An 18,197-nucleotide genomic window follows, 5' to 3' on the forward strand; every position below is an offset into this window, starting at 1 on the left:
AGTGAAGAGGTGTAGGCGGAAGCTAGATTGGACTGATTGGAGTATTAAGAAGAAGCAGAGAATTCTAGAAACGTATTTGGACAATAGTTTCAAGAAGCTTGGCTGTAAAAAGGGGCTGTGAAATATAGGGTCAGTGGAGAGGAGTGGTGTTAAGGAAGACATTTAAGGGGTGAAATAAATCTAGTTAGATCACAACTATGAACTAAGACTGGGATAGCAAACTGATTTTTATCTCTTGAGCAAAGTCAATTGGTGTGATTATCTAGAATGATATGTTTAAAAATAATAAAAAAAAATTGGAGGTATAAGTAAATAAATAGTAAGAGAAAAACATTTACAGAAATAATCCAGTAGAACAATAGCAGATGAAGATGTAGGAGCAAGTAGAGGAAACTGAGTCCTTGAAAAGGTGAGAGGGGAAGAAATTCATAGATCAAAGGGACGAATTGGCGTTTTGATATCAGGAGAGACAGACGGCTGTTCTGCTGGAATCCTAGTATCACCCAGGAATAGAGGTGAAGGGTGTGAGGGTATCTTCCAGTGAAGGATTGCAATGAGGGGTCATAAAATCTAAGTTTTCTAAAACTTAGAAGACAATGAGATGACAAGCACAGATGTAGAGGTTTGCAGATCTGATCATGAGAAAATGAATGATGCTTGTCTAGTGGCTTCTTGGGCTTTTTTTTCCCCTCAGTAAAGCAAGAGACAAGGTCATCAGCAAAAGGTAGCACCGATGGAGAGAGAGCATGATGAGGTAGTGAGATGTTTGAAGAGAATGAAGAAAGAAAAAATAAATCTTGAGAGTGGGGGAGTGTGGTTATCAGAGAAACATGGTAGAATTCCAGGGCAGTGTTGAATGCTTATTTGAGGCAGGTAGTCATGAATGTATGGCAAAGCCAAACTGCTGGTTCGCGTACATTCTGAGAGCAAATACAGAGAAGACAGATAGTTAGATCCATCTGGAGTGGGGTTTCCTCAGACTAGTGGAACATACCGATAGAGATGAAGAAGCTATGAGTATTTTCCAGTTGGAGATTACAATGATGGAACATAAAAATCTAAGTTTGATCAAAAGGGATGCAAAAGTAAAAAAGACTAAAATGTGTTGGATGAGTGGATTGGAGGCCTCAGTGAAGTAAAACAATTGTTTCCATAAAGTACTGAGCAAATGTGATGGCAAAGCTAGGAAGCCATGGATAGAGGGAGATGCTCAAATTCATGACTTCTGAGGTGGTCCAGTTTCTGAGAAGTTCCGGTTGTGAATGTGGAGTAGATCACTGAGTGACAGAGGAAAACACATTGGAGCTAGGGAGATGGAGCATGTAACAGTCAGGTTTCTGACAGATCATGTTTCTGGACGACAAAGTCCCTGAGAGTGATGCTGGAGTTGGGATGGAGATGGAGCCTGAGCCAAGAGCAGAGGTGTTCAGTGAATGGGAAGCGAGGACCAGGAGGTCAGCAGAGAACAGAAATGTAGTGAGGAAGAGGAATGTGGAATTACTTTGATGATATCAGCCTCAAAGGTGCAGGATTTTAAAAAACTGGAGTCTAGAAGTTTCACTGGAGAGCAAAGATGGCAACCAACAGTAAAATGAATCAGTAGCCTCCACCTGACAGGACAGGTCCACAGTGGAATCCAGACTCCCAGACTCGGTATTACTGTAGTGGGGGGGGGGGGCCCTCTCCAAGAAGAATGAGAGGATATGAGGAGCTCCTGGTAATGCTGTAGAGATTCCAGAGTGCAGAACGAACAAGTGTGGAAAGGAGAGGAAGCGCGTGGCGGGGAGTCAGATGACAGGTGATGTTAAACAGTGTGATATGAGACTATAGGAAATAGGAGGTGGCTGGAGAGATGGAGACTTGTACTTCAGGGGTCAGCAAACTACAGCCTGTCACCTGTTTTTTGGTTTTTTGTATATCCTGCAAGCTAAGAAAGTTTTTTTGTTACATTTTTAAATAGTTGCATATCAATCAAAAGAAGAATAATATTTTGTAACATTTAAGATTATGTGAAATTGAAATTTCATTGTTCATAAATAAAGCTTCCTTGGAATGCAGCCACACTTACTTATTTCGGTCTCCTCCATGGCTGCTTTTATACTACATCATAGAGATCAATCATTGCTGCAAAGGCTGCATGAACTACAAGGTCTGGAATATTTGCCACTCTGCCGTTTACAGAAAAATTTTGATGACCCTATTCTAAAGGATTGCTTATGAGGGTCTCTTGGGGAAGAGTGGTTATTCTAGCCAATACTGGTATCTTCCAAGTATCCAAGGATGCTCCAGTGGTGTTCAGACCAGCTGTTCCCACAGGCTTCATACAGAAGAGTGGTTATGGCTAACTACTCCCAAAGGAGTGACAGTGGCTTTGAGAACACAGTAGTCATGGGAACAAGTTTCTGATTTACCTCAGCAACTGGAGAATTGCCTTTAGCAAACACTTGCATTCTGCTTGCTTGCTTTGTTTGTGTAATTTTATCATCTGCATATGCTCTGGCCCTCTTACACTCTCCTCTCCTTTTCCTCTCTCTCTCTCTGTCTGTCTGTCCTTCTGCTTCTCTCTCCCTCTCTCTGGCCTGCCTTTATGAGCTGCTGACTCCATTGGTTGATTCATGAGCTTCTGCCCATTTCTCCACTGCCCCTTGGAAGGTGCCAGTCAAGTCCTAGATGTGGCGGTTAGTCTCCCGAAGTTGATAATTAGAACAGAAATAGAAAATATCTTGAGGCCCATCAGTTAAGGTTGTTACTTTTCTCAATTCAAGGACCAATAACATTTTGGGTGGTGATCAAGTAAAATGTCCCTTTATCTTTCTCTTGGAATTGTGGAAAAGGAAGAGAGTTACTAGGTTTGAAGAAGCCCAGAGCAGTGGGAGTTAAGACAATTTAAGTAGAGCAGTTGAGGACAGGTAGAGGTAAAAAGAATACAGCACTGTCAGTGGCAGGCAAAGTTCCTGGGTCCTAAGAAGGAAGGAGGGCAGGGTAGTCACATCAGCACCTGTGTAAGGATGAGGACATTTGTCCTATTTGTGCACTTGAGGCTTCAAATCTATTGAAGCAGGTGATGGGGATTGCTCAGGGTGGTTCTGAGCTCCGGCTTGGTATTGCCCTGTTAAGCTGAGTTTGATACTTTGTGAACAGAAGCAGCTGTTGCTTGAAACCACATCCCAGTTGCTGGCTTGCACAGCGCTGCTCACTGTAGTGCTTCTTGTTGTTAGTGTTTCTGCTGCGGGAGCTACCCCTTCTTCTGCTGGGCCCCGTTTTGTGTTGATGGCAGCACTTTTTTCCCTGCCTGTCCCGGGAAGGTAAAGAGCCTAATCACATTCCCTGCAATCATTCCACGACTAATTACAGACAGAGCTGAATCACCAAGCTGATTCCACTCAGAAAAAATTTCCACCGAATTGATGGTGACACAAGAAAGCTCTCTGAGACACTTCTGATTAGGGCACGCGGTGTCCTAGCTCATTCAGAGGAAGCAGGGACGCTAGCTTCAAGAGCTTTTAACTAAAGATATTTGTGGAGATGGCCAAACCTGGCTCTTTTCTTAGTCACTCCAGGCCTAGCTTGATGAAGGCTTTTTTAATCCCCCTTAGGAAATATGGATTAAATTCTTTAACCTTAGGAGATTTGAGAGGTCTCTTTAGGTGTCCAGCCCTTTTTCAGTAAAAAAAGAAAAACAAAAAAAACAAAAAAAAGGGAAAAAATAAACCTTAAAAGATAGGTATCTGCTGTTTTCTTAAAAGTCACCAAAGAAAGTTTTAAATAGTTCATTATGACAGCTAGAACAGCCATCAAAATTATAGTCATTCAGTTCATTCACTCAATCGTTGACCAGAGGGGCCTTCTATGTGTTCAGCACTGCTACAGATATTGGAGATATAGAGACAAATGAGTCCCTTCTCTCTTGGAAATTCAAGTCCAGTGGGGTAAACATATGTAAATACATAACAATGCAGTGTGATTAGTGTAACACTACAAACAAAAAAAAAATAAACTGGGTAGAGAGGAGGTAAGGAGGTTTGAGTGTCAAGGAAGTGCTCCCAGAGGACTAATACCCAAAATGGTTCTGAAGGATGTGTAGACATTGCAACGTGGACAACGGGCATGCAACCCCAGGCCGAGAGGGAGAAGATACAAAGGCACAGATGAATAGGCTGGTGTTTAGGAGCTGTGCTGGTGCATCCACTGGGTGTGGGGAGAGAGAAGTTGGTAATAGAAGAATCTGGAGATGTAGACGAGAGACAGCTCGTAAGGAGCCTTTAGATACCATGTCAAGGAGGAATGTGGAGCCATAAAATGATCACTGTGGCCGCAGTGGTCTTGGGTCTCTGCGGGAATGGTGAGAATTCTGAACCCTTCATTCCTTTCATCCTAACTCTTGGTGGGAAAAGAACTCTGAACTCCCCTCTTTCAGTGAAAAAAGAACTCCTCAGATCTATGTATTCCTAAAAAGGATTATTTATAAGTTACTTCCTTTCCCATCCTCCACAAAATATTTAGTGAAATATACACAAAGCTGTGCGTTACTTCTGGAGTCATGTCCTTCTCCCCATCATCAGTTATATTTTGAGCAGTTTTTCTATTTTTTCTCTGTGGGCCTGGGGGTTGATAGAGATTTGATTCTGTACCATCACTGGGGGATGAACCAAAGGAACATAGAAAGGTGGTTATAATCTTTTTGGAACCTAACCTCCTTTCAGACCTTTTTACAGAAATGTATAGAATCTCAGAGGAAAACCACACACACAGATCATAATGTCATTTCCTGAGGTTCAAAGACCCCTGGGGTTGAGTTCCACAATTCTCAGATGAAGAACTCCTGTTCTTAATCTAGAAGGCATCTTCCTGGTCAATTACAGACTGACTGTACACACTGCTCTGCTTTTCCAGAACCAGATCATTAAGGTGACTCGCTGCAAGGGGACTTCCGGCCCTAGGGGGTGCAGAGTCAGCGGAACCTTAGCCTGTTAGGAGCCTCTCAAGGAAAAATAATTCCCTTAAGTTAATCTGGGCAAGGAATTTCAAAGCAAGTGAATTCTTCACATCTCAGCGCTCGGTACTGGCTTATATCTCTAGAGATTTAGCAAACAGCCAAGATACTGAGGTAATATGACACCGCGGAGTTCTATATTTATCCCCTATCAATGTCTTTCAGATCAAATTGGCTGAGTTTACAAATCAAAAGCTGATTCCTTTATTTCTTTTTTATTTTTTTTTAGCAGCCATCAGCTGCACTACTGCAAGTACCCAGGTTCCAGACGTCAAGCTGCAAACTCGAAGCATCCAGCTGTGTGCTCTCTGACTTCATCATCGCCTGTAATGGAGGGTCTGCATGCAAACCACGCTGACAGCCCTCGCGGAAAGGCACGCAGCAGAGAGCACACAGCTGCCAGGGCCTAGCTGGGGGGCTGAAGCCAAACCTGCAGAGAAAACTAGTGTCACATCATCAAGGGGAAGGATAGGCCTCTGAGACACACAGGGCCTGGCTCCGTGGAGGACAAGGGCTCCTTCTCATATAATTACATCTGGGCTGCAGCTCCTCCTTAATATAAAGCTAATGATCATTCTCAGAAAATTTCCCAATCAAAACATTAAGGGAATTCTTTTTTTCCTTTTAGCTATCTGTAAGTAAATATATTACACTTCATATATGCATATTCCTACATATTCAGACGTATACATATATTCAGTTTCAACTATCAAACAAGTTCTTAATATATGCCAGAACCTATGCTAAGTGTTTTGCTGTTATCTTTATAGATAGATAGATAGACATGTAATTTATAGTTGGCATGAGTATGTAATATTTTTATTGGATCTCTATTTATCACTTTATGATGGAATCAGTTTAATAGATTAATTTTAAACTATCAGTTTGCATGTCCTTCTTAAGCAAAGAGGACAGAGAACATTGAAATTGTCTGGGGAATGGTATCTTGTATGTGTGGGACATAATGCAAGAGAAGCTGTGATGAGCTGGAGGATACCAAAAACAGGTCTTAGGAATCTGACAGAAAGCTGAGGGAAACGCTGAGGCAAGTTTCCCAGTATAAGAAGAGTCCATATGAAATAGATACAGTCTGAGGCTGGCAGGAAGGTAATGACATGGGACATCGCACACATTGTACACTCTATGACTTTAACTCTTGGCTTGCTAGCAACCAACTCTAGTGTGTTTAAGGAGGATTCCTCTTATATAATGGAAGCCAGCTATTTAGAACAATTCAACCTGTTCCATTCCCTAAACATGGGACCTATGTTTGATACCAAACGTCGTTTTCTCATTGACTGAGGCTGTACCTCAGTGCTACGACAACCCAAAGCAAGTTTAGGCCTCCAGAATTTTTTTCTGAAAGAGATCTTGTAAATTCGCCCCTTCTTGGAGAGATCATCAGACCCACCTTTCCGCCAGCCACGCTATCTGTATCCAAAGGAAAGGCCATGGCAAAAAATATATGTATAAAATATATTTATATCCTTTTCTTTTTGTTGTGGAATTAGACACATTTCTCAAGCCCTCAGCAGGTTTCCTATGAGCTATCCAGCTATATCTGCTTTCTTAGAAGAAATGACACTAAGAAATGTTATCCCTTGTAAATCAAATCCTATTTTAAGTGAAGAGAGTAGAACTTTCTAGTTAAAGGATCTGTGGTGAATCCTTTGTAAAGTTTATTATTAATTTTTACTAGAAAAGCAGAAATTTGATTATTCTTTCATTTCTTGCATTGAGATTTTCTTGTATCAAGGATCATCTGTATTAAAATGCGCTCACGCTGAGCTGTGGCATCAGTGAGAATAATGGTTATGGCAGCTACTGTTGATCGCGAGCTCACTATGTTCTAAGTACTCTACGCACGTTTGCTTATTTAATGCTCACGATAGCCCTATAATATAGTGTTATTTCCCCCATTTTACAGAAGAGGAATCTGAAGTATGGAGAAGCGAACTATCAGCTAGTACCTCCTGCAGGGCCCACTGTGAGGGCATTGGAACTCAGCAAGGTCCCAGTGCAATAGGGGCAAGTGGTGCTGAGAGCCTCAACCAACTCTTTGGCCTTTTGGCTCCAGTCTAATAGCAGATCCTCAGAAGCTATTCTATGTAGATAATTCAAAACAGATATCATGTTTGGAAATGCTTATGAACTTTGCTAGTCTCAGCTTGTTGCAGCAGATACTGCTGTCCGGCCTTTGGGTAGAGCCCCCGTGTTCCCAGCCTGATGTAGCCTCCAAGGATTGCATCAGTGCCATGTCATTGTGGCTATTAGGAGCCATCGGGGTGCCTGGAGACCCTCAGCTCTCCCTCAGAGTTGCCTCTAGTTAGTTGTTGGAGTCCCGACGATGTGCTCAAATGCAAGTCTTCTCGTGTTCTGCCCCTTGCCCCCTCGATGAAGGCCCTCAGCTTTGCCTCTGCTGGCATAGTGAGAATGAGGTCTGTTCTGAATGGTTGTGGGCTGTGCGCTCACAGATCCAGGCTGCACAGAGTTCTCAGCTGGCAGGGGATGAGGACGGCCTTTCCCAGACCACTGGCAGGTGTTGACACTGGATGTCACATCCACACTGCCCGCCTCTAACATCTTTCATGAACATATCTTCTGTAGTTTCTGGCCCAAACCACCTTCTCCATCAGACCTCAAAACCAGTCTCTCTGGCTCCTAGGGATTGGTATTCAGGAACAGCAAGCACACCTCTGTCACCCTGTTCTTGTCCATTGGACCTCCCAGCCTCTGAACAAAACCATGTCTTCCTCCATCAAAAACACAAAGCCTCACCTGCTTGTCAGCTTGTAATAAAGGCACCTGGAGGGACACTAGCTGCCCTGTCCTGTAAACAGCTGTCCCTGAAGCTCAGCCTGAGTCTAACAGGAACATCCTCATGCTAACTGAGAGGGAGACAGCCGTGGTGAGTCCTGGTCTAGAACGAGACTAGTCACAGGATTTGAACCAAATTTTAAAAATAATGCCGTCCAACTCTCAAATTCTGAGAGTCTATGTTCCATATTCTTTTTCAATTTCTGAGGTCTAATGATTTTTTATCTCCGCTGGTATATATGCCGTAAAAATATTAAACAAGGAGACAGCTGTGTCTTCTCTTCTCCAACAGCTACAGCTGTTCTCCTGACAAGCTTATTCTTGGGTGTGATAAAAATGATAATTGTGGCTATTATTATTTTCACTTATAAAGGTTTTTAATGCCCAATCTGTGAACTCAGAAACTGGGATTTTCTTTTCCAAAGGGATACTACTTACACAGGGCAGTTCTGTCCTTCGGTTGGTTTAAGACTGCTCAGCTCAACCCTTGGATGGTGTGAAGCTTCTTTGGGGATTTGGGGGCAGGTGTGATCACGTTTCCAGCTTGCTTCATTTCACTGTTGGGTTGTCAGATTTCACTTAATGAAATAGCTGTGTTCCTGAAAAGTTGGCTGTAAAACAAATTCTGTTAGATAAATTATACTTCCTTATTGATCTACATTTTTAAATTAAGGATGCATACCCCAGAGGAAATAATTGGCCCCAAGACTAAATATAAATTATACTAAACACTCAATAAACCTTTTAAAATAACATATTTACAGAAAATCTGTTCTGTTAGAACACTAATGGCAATGATATTTTTTAAAGTCAGGAAATACAAATATTATGCTAAGAGCGATTACCAGAGTGGCACTGCCTTGGGAATAGAGCCACAGGAGTAACATGAAGTCCATGACTTTTTTTTAAATTGAATTCAGCTTGTAGTTCTGAGTCTATCAGTCAATCAGTATGTTAATAAGAAGGTGACAAATTTCAAATTATATAAAGTACTTTCCTGGTTGCCTTGAGACCCAGAGATGTCCAAGACTCGGTCAGCGTTTCAGTTGCACCGGAAAATGAAAGCAATGTGTATAGCATAAAACAACCATTAGAAAAGGCTGTTATAGTTGCAGGAGCTGTGGACTGGGCACCAAGAGACTGGCGTGCTCTGTCACTAACCAGACATGGATTCCTCTAACCTGCAGTTGCCTTCATGAAAAATACGAGGATTGGACAATATCACTAATTTCCAAACTTGGCTATACCTGAGAATTTCCTAGCAAAATTATTAAAACTCTTCATCCCAAGAGATTCTGATTCAGTATGTATGGGTGGGATCTAGAAATCTATGTGGAGACCACCATTCTAGGGAATTCCCCTGAAGGCAGACTGTGTTCTAGCATGGCAACTGTAGAATTATAGGATCACTAATGTCCCTCTAAGCTCGTCAATTATTTTATGATTTCAAAGACTGGATGACCTCAGGACAGCCATAGACAGTGCAAGTTAGGAGGTAGACCAGACTGTGTTAGTTTCCAAGGGTTTCCATAACCAAGTGCCGAAAGCTGGATGGCTTAAACAACAGAACGGCCTCGTCTCATGGTTCTGAAAGCTGGAAGTCCAGACTCACGGTGTCAGCTGGGCCGTGTTCTCCCTGAAACCACAAAGGAGAATCTGCCTTTGCCTCTTCCAGCTTCTGGTGTCTGCCAGCAATCCTTGGCTTTCCTTGGCTTGTGGAGGCTTCCCTGCAGTCACGTGGCCTCTGTGCATCTTCACATCATCTCCCCTCAGTGCACGTCAGTCTGTGTCCAAATTTCCCCTTTTTATGAGGACATCAGGCACATTGAATTAGGGCCCACCCTAATACCTCATTTTAATTTGATTACCTTTGTAAAGACCCTATTTCTAAGTAAGGTCATATTCGGGGGTGCTGATGGTTAGAGCCTCAACATATCTTTTTGCAGGGACACAATTCAACCCATAACAGGGAGTTTTTATGGAAGAAATGGAATTTGAATGCTAGGTGGTATTTTCTTAGGATGACAGAAAAAGCATAGCTTTCTAAGTGATAGAAGCAATCTGTGAAAAAGAAATACTCATGTTTGTCCAAGATGAAAAATAGCACAGCCTGGCTTCAGAAATGCAGTAGTGGTGTGGTGATGATAATGATAATAGATGATAGCTAACACCTGTAAAAACTTAACTTGTGTGGGGCTGGCCCAGTGGTGTAGTGGTTAAGTTTGTGCACTCCACTTCAGTGGCCTGGAGTATGTGGGCTCAGATCCCAGGCATGGACCTACACATTGCTCATCAGCCATGCTGTGGCCGAATCCCTCATACAAAACAGAGGAGGATTGGCACAGATGTTGGCCTATGGCCAATCTTCCTCATCTCCCCCACAAAAAACCAAAAGAACCCAAAAACTTAACACGTGCCTTTCACTGTTCCAGTTGCATTCCATGTGCGTTCCATCCTCAAAGTAACCCTAGAGGTAGGTACTATTATTCTAAGTGAGTTGTAGAGATGAAGACATGGTGGCACATAGGAGTTAGGTAACTGAACAAATCATGAAACATGAGGGCAGAGGACTGGCTTTGTCCAATCCCAGACTCTGGCTTTTTGCCGCGATGATCTGTTGCCTTTCCCCCGGCACTCACGTGAGGTCAGTTTGGACGAGTAGATTGGGGCCACTTCATGAAGGGCTTTGATAAGCAAGGAAGTTTGTGTTTGATGTTACAGAAACTTGGGAGCCATTTTTAGGGTCTAAAGAGGCGTGGCATGATGATGCGGATATTTTAGGAAGATGAGTGTGTCATTTCCACCTGAGGATGCATTTTCTTTAGAAAAGAAAGATTTATAAATGAGAAGCTATTGACCATGAAGACTTTCTTTTCATAGGGTTTTGTCAAGTGATTCGCCTCTTTCCCACTGGTAGCTCTTAATCAAGAGTTTCCCTTAGCACTTTAAAAAGTCTGCTCTGTTGATCTGGTTTTTCTTCCCCTCCAATATTCTTTGCGAGTTCTTCATAGGAGTGATAAAGCATTGATCATTTCACAGCCAGAGTACAAATGCTGTTAAAGGAAGACTTTCCTTGAATCATTAAATCTATAAATTCAGATTTCAGTTTTGTGGGTCTTGTTTGTTTATTTCTTCATTTTAAGCAGCCCCTATAGGAATCTCTTTTGTGGTGGTTCAAAATGTAATTTATGTGTGTACTGATTGTCTTTCTCACTGGTTTTCCCCTGTATGCTTCTGGTAGAGAAAAAAGTATGTGAGGAGAAAGGGGGAAATAATGACAATGACAGCCAAAATGTATACAGCATTTCACTAGATACAAATTGCTTTTCCTATGCCTTACCCAATTTAATCAGAAGGTGTGCATATAGTAATTGGTGAGCAATGGAGTCATTGTGATTTTTCTATAAGCTACATTTGGTCTTGGGAGCAGATGATAGTAAAACAAAGCCTCATTGGTTTTTGCAGGATGACATAAGAGTAAATCCTCCCCTCCGTCTGGATTGGTGGAGACATATGCCTTCCCCACGTCTTAAACCACCAACTTCCTTCCCTATGTAAGATCGCCTGATATTAATAAATAAAATTACACATCTACTAACACATCTCCACAGAAAACTTGATCAGTTCTTGCTTGTGATCACCCTAATATTTGTGTACTCGCATTTCAGTCCATGGCTGTAGTCCCCCCAACTTGCTTCTCCATTTAGATGTCCATACAACAAGCTCATCCAAGCTTGGTCCCTGGAAATCTTACTCTGGTCACACAAGAACATATTTGGATGGTAGAATTAAAACAGATGCATGGTCTCTAGTTGGAGAGAAGAGCAAGAGAGCCAGAGAACTCTGTGTCTTTTTGTTTCCCTGCTTTGATGGTGTAGTACACAGCCTCCCAGGAGATCTGAGGTCCTACCAGTCACTGCTCCGACACTGGAACTCAATCCAGAAACAGCTGTCCAGAGCTAATTTATTTCCTAATGCTACGGCACTGTTAATTTATAAATTACACTAGTAATTTGAGCTATTATTAATTTCAGATGGTGTAGGGCAAGCCTAATTAAAATATGACACCAATTGCCACACATATGTACCAAGGACTACCATTTAAAATTAATGGGAATATTAAGTGTGACACTGGTCTCCGAGATGCTTTGCACAGTAATTATAGCATTCTAGCAGGGACAGATCTGACAAATGTAGGCTTGAGGTTGGTGGCAAATAAACAACGGCAACATAAAAGGAATCACAAATTCTTCATTTAAACCTTTTCTCCTCATTTCTTCCACCCTTCCTCAAATCAAGGTTAGTACTTTTTCCCCCAAAGATGTTTAGAAAATAGCAATAGTAAAGACTACTGTGACAATTAGAAGTTTCTTAGGGATTGGGAGTGTGACTTTGTATGGGTTAACGTTGCTTGTCCTCTCCATATCCTGGATCTGGGGCCCCGTTTTCTACTTAGTAGCATGTTCTTGGTTCTTCTTGTGAATTGAATAACTCTTGCCTTTTTGTTGTAATAGATACAGGCTGTCTTTTGCTCTTCCATAGGTAATAGAGGTAGGAGAATTTCTGCACAAATATTCTAGGTTCCATATGGCATGAAGATACATAAGGGAATGCTCAGACTGGGCATATTGCTAGATGGTGGCACAGACTTATGAACAAAGAATGGCGGCAGAGTTGGGCAAGTAGTGGCCCTTCTTTACAAGATAGTTGTTTTGTTATTGTCATTGTCATTGTTACTGTTATCTTGACAAAAATGGTTACTTTAACAATGTTACAGTACAAACATAACCATAACTTACATACCACATATATGATTCTTTGTATTATGTTAGTTTCTTACTGTTGTCATTTACACCCTTTGGATCAGCAGATACATGTGGCGTCATGGAGGGGTTTCATCACCTGGAGAGAAATGTGCCATTCTTCCCTTTCCACTCATGTGGGGCCACTCATGTTATTGTAGCTTCATTCCACCTGAGTCTGTGCCTACAGACAGATTACAGGATTACTAAGTGAGGCAACAGGTGGGCAGCACATAAGAGTTTTCAAAGTGCTTTCGTATATATTTCTTCATCTGTTACTCCAAACAGCCCTCTGAGTTGTGAGGATTGTATGCATGTTATGTCTAAGAAAATGTCTCTTAGTTGCCAAGGACAGTGTCAACTTATGCTTATTGTCCCATAGTAACTATTAATAGCACCCCTTTATTCTTAAAAGTATACCAGTTTATGTAATAAAATATATCATCAGGCTAATTATCTTCACTTCACAGAGGAGGCAGGATAACCCCGGGATGTATGCAGTTACTTTCGCTCTCCGTCTACATTCGTCTGCCCCCAAGGAGGCTGAAGCTCAGGGTGACGAGGAGAGCGAACGGTGAAATCTGCCTTCTAGGCTCTAACGTCATGGTCTTGCCATAATTGAGTGCTCATGGCCAGACCTCAGGCAGGAAGTCCAGTAGGTAGAAAGCTGTTATTATGATTCATAATTTTTGAGTAGAGAACTGAGTCTTAGGATGGTGAACCGACAAAGCAAGATTTGCAGCCATGTTTTCTTGCTCTTTACTTTCTGCTGTGTTTGAGGTTAGGGTGTAGAGTCTCTGTTGTTATCTGTCTTCAGGATCTTGTACCCAAGTGCTCCAGCAGATTGAAGTTAGAAAATTGATTTCTGCTCCTCTAAGTGAGTGTCTAAATCTAAAAACAGAAACTTGAATTTATTTTATTGGTGTTTCCACTGCCTTTTGTGGCTTGTGTGTGTGTGTAAATACTAGTGTGGTATTTTTAATTGATTCGTGGTCTGGGATGCAGCCATCGACTCTAAACTTCAAGGTTCAGGCTAAACAATATGTTGAGATCAGAAAGACTTAATATTCTCCTACGATGCCTAACTCAGATCCCAGAGCCTGACTGCTTGGTAAGATTCGGACAGTGTAAATGTCAAGATTATTAATCACTTGTCGAGTGCCAGTAATTCTCTGGGCACTGTGCTTAGGCCAGGTAGGAACACAATCATTTCAGCTGGTCCGCTGGGGAGCTAAAGAAGAGTCGGCGATAGAAGCCACAGAAGAGCAGGGGGAGGGAGAGTCAGATTCTTAAGTTCCTAAGAATCTGAACTTAGAAGCGGCACAATTCTCTGCAGACACAAGCAGTCCCATCCTTTATTTTCTAAGTATATACCTTTGGTGTCTTTTCTCCTACTTCACCACCTCTTCTCCTGCAGCGGTGGGCTTTGTGAGTGAAGATGAATACTTGGAAATCCAGGGCATCACGCGGGAGCAGTCGGGGGACTATGAGTGCAGCGCCTCCAATGATGTGGCCGCACCAGTGGTACGGAGAGTGAAGGTCACCGTAAACTGTAAGTGGTCCCACGAACCCCCAATCCGCATATGTATGAGGCTGGCTCTTGTCGTGGCCACAAGAAAGAGCTGGATGGCAGAACCAACTTCTGACTCAGGATGGGAAATAACGCAGGGTCATTGTCCATTCTCTGCTTTCAAGAGCAACAACTCCAAACTGTAGTTAAAAAAAATTGTAGCTCAAAGTAATTTAATATAATCCCAAACTTGACTTACGTTCCTAGAAAATCATTAAATGGCATTCAGTACATGATTTATATAAACGTGTCTTTGAATCCCAGTTTTTCCCACACTTTACTCATAATGTCTCCAAGCTTCTCACTCTCTAGACAGTCATCTCAATAATGGGGAGAAGAAAAACTCTGTGTATGAAGGAAATATTACAATTTCTACTTATAGTATATTTATTTTATCTCATTCTTTTACAATTATATATGTTTATGTACATGGTGTGCATTCATAATTTGCATATAAATAGATAAACATGCACATATTAGAGGGTGTATCTCAAACCTAATTTTGGCTCATAGAGGTACAGAGTCCAGAAGGTTTGGAGGCCACTAGACCTCTCATTCTTTATTGACCATCCAAATGGTCTCGGACGTTGATTCTACTCCGCTTTCCCACCCCTCTCTCTCACCCTTTCCCCTCTTGAGTCCTTATTATGTACGTTGACTCAGTTCTTTATGACATTTTGAAAGTTTTCTCTGCTGTGCCCACTCCAGGAAGTCTTATAACCGAGTAGAACCCAAGGACTAAACCAGCAGACAAGAAGCCTTTCTCCTTCAAAACTAGGGTGGGTGGAGGGAGAGGGAGAATATTGTGTATTTTGTTACTCATTCTTTCCTTTAAAATTTTGGTTTATGTTACAATGTGAACCTAATTAGTACAGGGCTCTTTAAGAAGCAAGGAAATAGATATAACAGTGCTACCATTTTTTGTACCTACCACAAATTTTATAAAAAGGGACTTAAGATGACTTACAGTTAATAAAGACTAACCTAAAAAATACGGAAATGTAAGCAAAGAGAAAACAGATTTAGGAAAATAAGTGAAAGCTAGGGATAAATCAGTGTATGAAATATATACCACAAGGTGGTTAGATGTGGGTCCAGAGTTTGGCTTTGAGTTGCTGAAGAAAAAAGGGAACATATCATCTGCTTTAAAGTTTGTGTCCATAGATAAAAGCAAACTAGTTTCTTGGGAGAAACACTGCTTTTCCTAGTACTAAGACCCAAGAGAAATTTCTCTTTAGGATCTCCACAAATAGAGTTATTTGAGATATAGTCAACAACATCAATATGATGTTTCCACCATAAATAGAATTGCAAGTCTATTATGGCTGTTTTTCATAATGCTCTTCAATGAAAACTGTTGGAATTGTCAACGGTAGTCAGGTAAAGACTTCGAATGAATGCCAACCAAGTGTATAGGTCTCATTTGGTCTGGCTTGATTCAGGGATCCATTTTAGAATACCTAGAAGAATGACTGATCTGTATATCGTTCAGGTAATTCTCCATGAATATTATTTCTTGCAACTGAACCTTTGATGGGAATTGAATAGTTCGAGGTTATATACTCTGGCAAGAACCTGGTGTGCAGAAATCCTGTAAGGCTGATTAAAGGTTCTGACTGGCAACCCCTGGAGTGTAGGGTTGATGGATTGGCATTATCCTTTGAAAGTTAAAAAGTTTAGACAGGAAATATGCCTGAATACCTGGTCATTCCACCTCTGTATGGAGAAGAGAAGCAATACATGCCAGGGAGACCTGGCTTTTCCTTAGAACGATACTGAGTGGTTTCATTCTCTGGCACAATTTGTATAGCAATTCATCAGCTCAAGTAAGCAGATGTGGAGCAGGGAGTGGAAAACAAAATCAGTGACTGAGGCAGCCTGCCTCATTTCAGAATGCATTTCAAAATGCCACAGGACATCTTCTCTCTGCAGATCCACCATACATTTCAGAAGCTAAGGGTACAGGCGTTCCCGTGGGACAAAAGGGGACACTGCAGTGTGAAGCTTCAGCAGTTCCCTCGGCAGAATTCCATTGGTACAAGGATGACAAAAGGTAAGGACTCCCTCCCTCCCCCACTGCTCCCCAGGAAGAGGGAAGCTTTGCAGGTTGCTGATTCCAGATGGTTGCCAGTGAATCCCTGTAAAATCCTCTTCGGAATTCCTCCTACCTGTAAAACGGAAACAATACGCAAACCAGTCTTTTCTTAATATTAATGAATTTCAGCTATGCTTTTAATGTGGCTATGCAGACTTATCACTTGCCTGCCAAGAAGCCTGAAAGAAAACATTTTTTTAGGAAAGTAAAATCTCAAAGGAAAGGCCACCAGGACATTGGAAGGCTTGTTAATGTTTTATAGGCCAAGAAAATAATATGTTCTGCCTGAAGCTATTTTTAACACATCCTCAGTCCTGCGTGAAGGCATTAGGAATGCTCACGGGTGCTGGGAGTGGCTTACAAGCTAGCGGTAGCCAGAGGTCTCCAGCGCGGTTGCAGACTCTGTCAGTAGTTGGGTACCAAAGAGCCCATGACCCGATTTAGCCCGCCCTTCGTGCCCAGGTTGTTCTTTCCCTGTAGGAGAAAAGAGAGGTGACCATTCCCTTCCCTCCCATGTTGCAGCCATCATCAGGGTATTTGTTGTGATTCACGGAAGACTGTCATTGCGAGGAGTTCTCAAATGGCATGTTAGCACAGGGTTCAGCAGCTCAGTACAGCCAGGCAACATGACAATTACTGTTATCAAAGAGCTATTTTAAGGTGGATGAACAACAAATAAATGTGCAAGAGCTGTCCATGTTCAGAACACTTTCATAAAAACGAGGACGGGTGAGGCGAAAGAGTCCTGCTGTGTATGTGGGGTGGATAAGGAGGAAGGCATTACGGAGGCTGAGAAGCTGAGAAGGGAAGACAGCAAAGGGGGGAATTGTGAGAAGGGAAGCGGTGTGAGCAAGTCCAGGCCAGGAGCCACCCAGCTCTTGCCACATGACTTAGGACATCTTTAAGGTGCCTTACGTTTCTTTCCTTTTGAGGTCGGTCAGTCACCAAAAGCTCACCAGTCTCTGAATCAATCGCTGAATTTTGTTTAGAACCAAGTCACTTAGTCACAAGATTCGTTGTGTCTTATCACAATCCTTCCAAATACGAAGCAGTGCTTGTTCTCCTTTAAGTACAAGTTCTGGCAGCCTCTTCGGTGTATTGTGTTCATCCAGCCCGTTTTATAGCTGAAAGAACTGAGGCAGAAAAAGGAAAAGCAAACTCATAAGAGATAAGAAGAAGTAGCTGGCTTTCCCCCTTTTTCCAGGAATTCAGAATCAAGCAGAGGGGAGTAGTATTTCCCCAATAAATAAACATGGTTACCTTTCTTAGAAACCATGCTTCACTGGTCTCTCCCTCCGTTCTCGTGGTACCAGGAGGAAAAGTGAGGCCTGAAGTTCCAGTATCAGAAAAATCAACAAGAACGAAAATACTACAGAGCTACAGGGCCAGTTCCTGAACCTTTGACTGTCCAGGTTGTCATGAAAATTAATCAGCTGTATCCTATTTTTTAATTATTTATGGGAGAAAAGTACAAGCAAAATGTAGGGGAAAGCAAGATCTTAAAATATGTGGAGGAAAGTAGAGAAGGTCATAGGCAAAAGTGGCCAATGGTGAGAAAAAGGGAGAGAGAGCTGCGCTCTGCAGGGCGGCTGCATCATAGGAGGGGCCACAGCCTCTGCCAGTATTCACCCAGGAGGAGAAAGGCAGACGGCATGGCCAGGGAGGGTTTCAGAGGCCCTGGCTCAGGCAGCTTTGATGCCTCCTTTGTCTGAGCTCTTCTCCTGACAGCTCCTTCTCTCCCCTTTAATTGATTCTGGTCAGTTTTCCACTTGCTGCTCATTTATTTATTTCCAGTGTTCTCCATTGAATGGAGTTGTCTGTCCTCCTGGCACCCAGCTCAACAAGAACATCTCTGCCTCTCAGTCCTTGTTGCTGCCAGTCCTTCTCATGCCGCCAAGGCGGCAGGCACCTCCTCCAGGC

General features: G+C 42.3%; 1 protein-coding gene across 11 annotated transcripts in view; it reads left to right on the forward strand.

Moving 5' to 3' along the window:
- Positions 1-18,197, forward strand: part of NTM (neurotrimin) — a 908,157-nt gene that overhangs the window by 873,196 nt on the left and 16,764 nt on the right. For all 11 annotated transcript variants that reach the window (XM_070623480.1, XM_070623476.1, XM_070623478.1 and 8 more), the window contains 2 exons: positions 14,030-14,164; positions 16,115-16,235. In XM_070623480.1, the coding sequence (XP_070479581.1) occupies positions 14,030-14,164; positions 16,115-16,235 (256 nt within the window). The remainder of the gene's footprint in view (positions 1-14,029; positions 14,165-16,114; positions 16,236-18,197) is intronic.

The sequence above is a fragment of the Equus przewalskii genome, chromosome 6 (genome assembly GCF_037783145.1).
Source record: "Equus przewalskii isolate Varuska chromosome 6, EquPr2, whole genome shotgun sequence".
Lineage (NCBI taxonomy): Eukaryota > Metazoa > Chordata > Mammalia > Perissodactyla > Equidae > Equus > Equus przewalskii.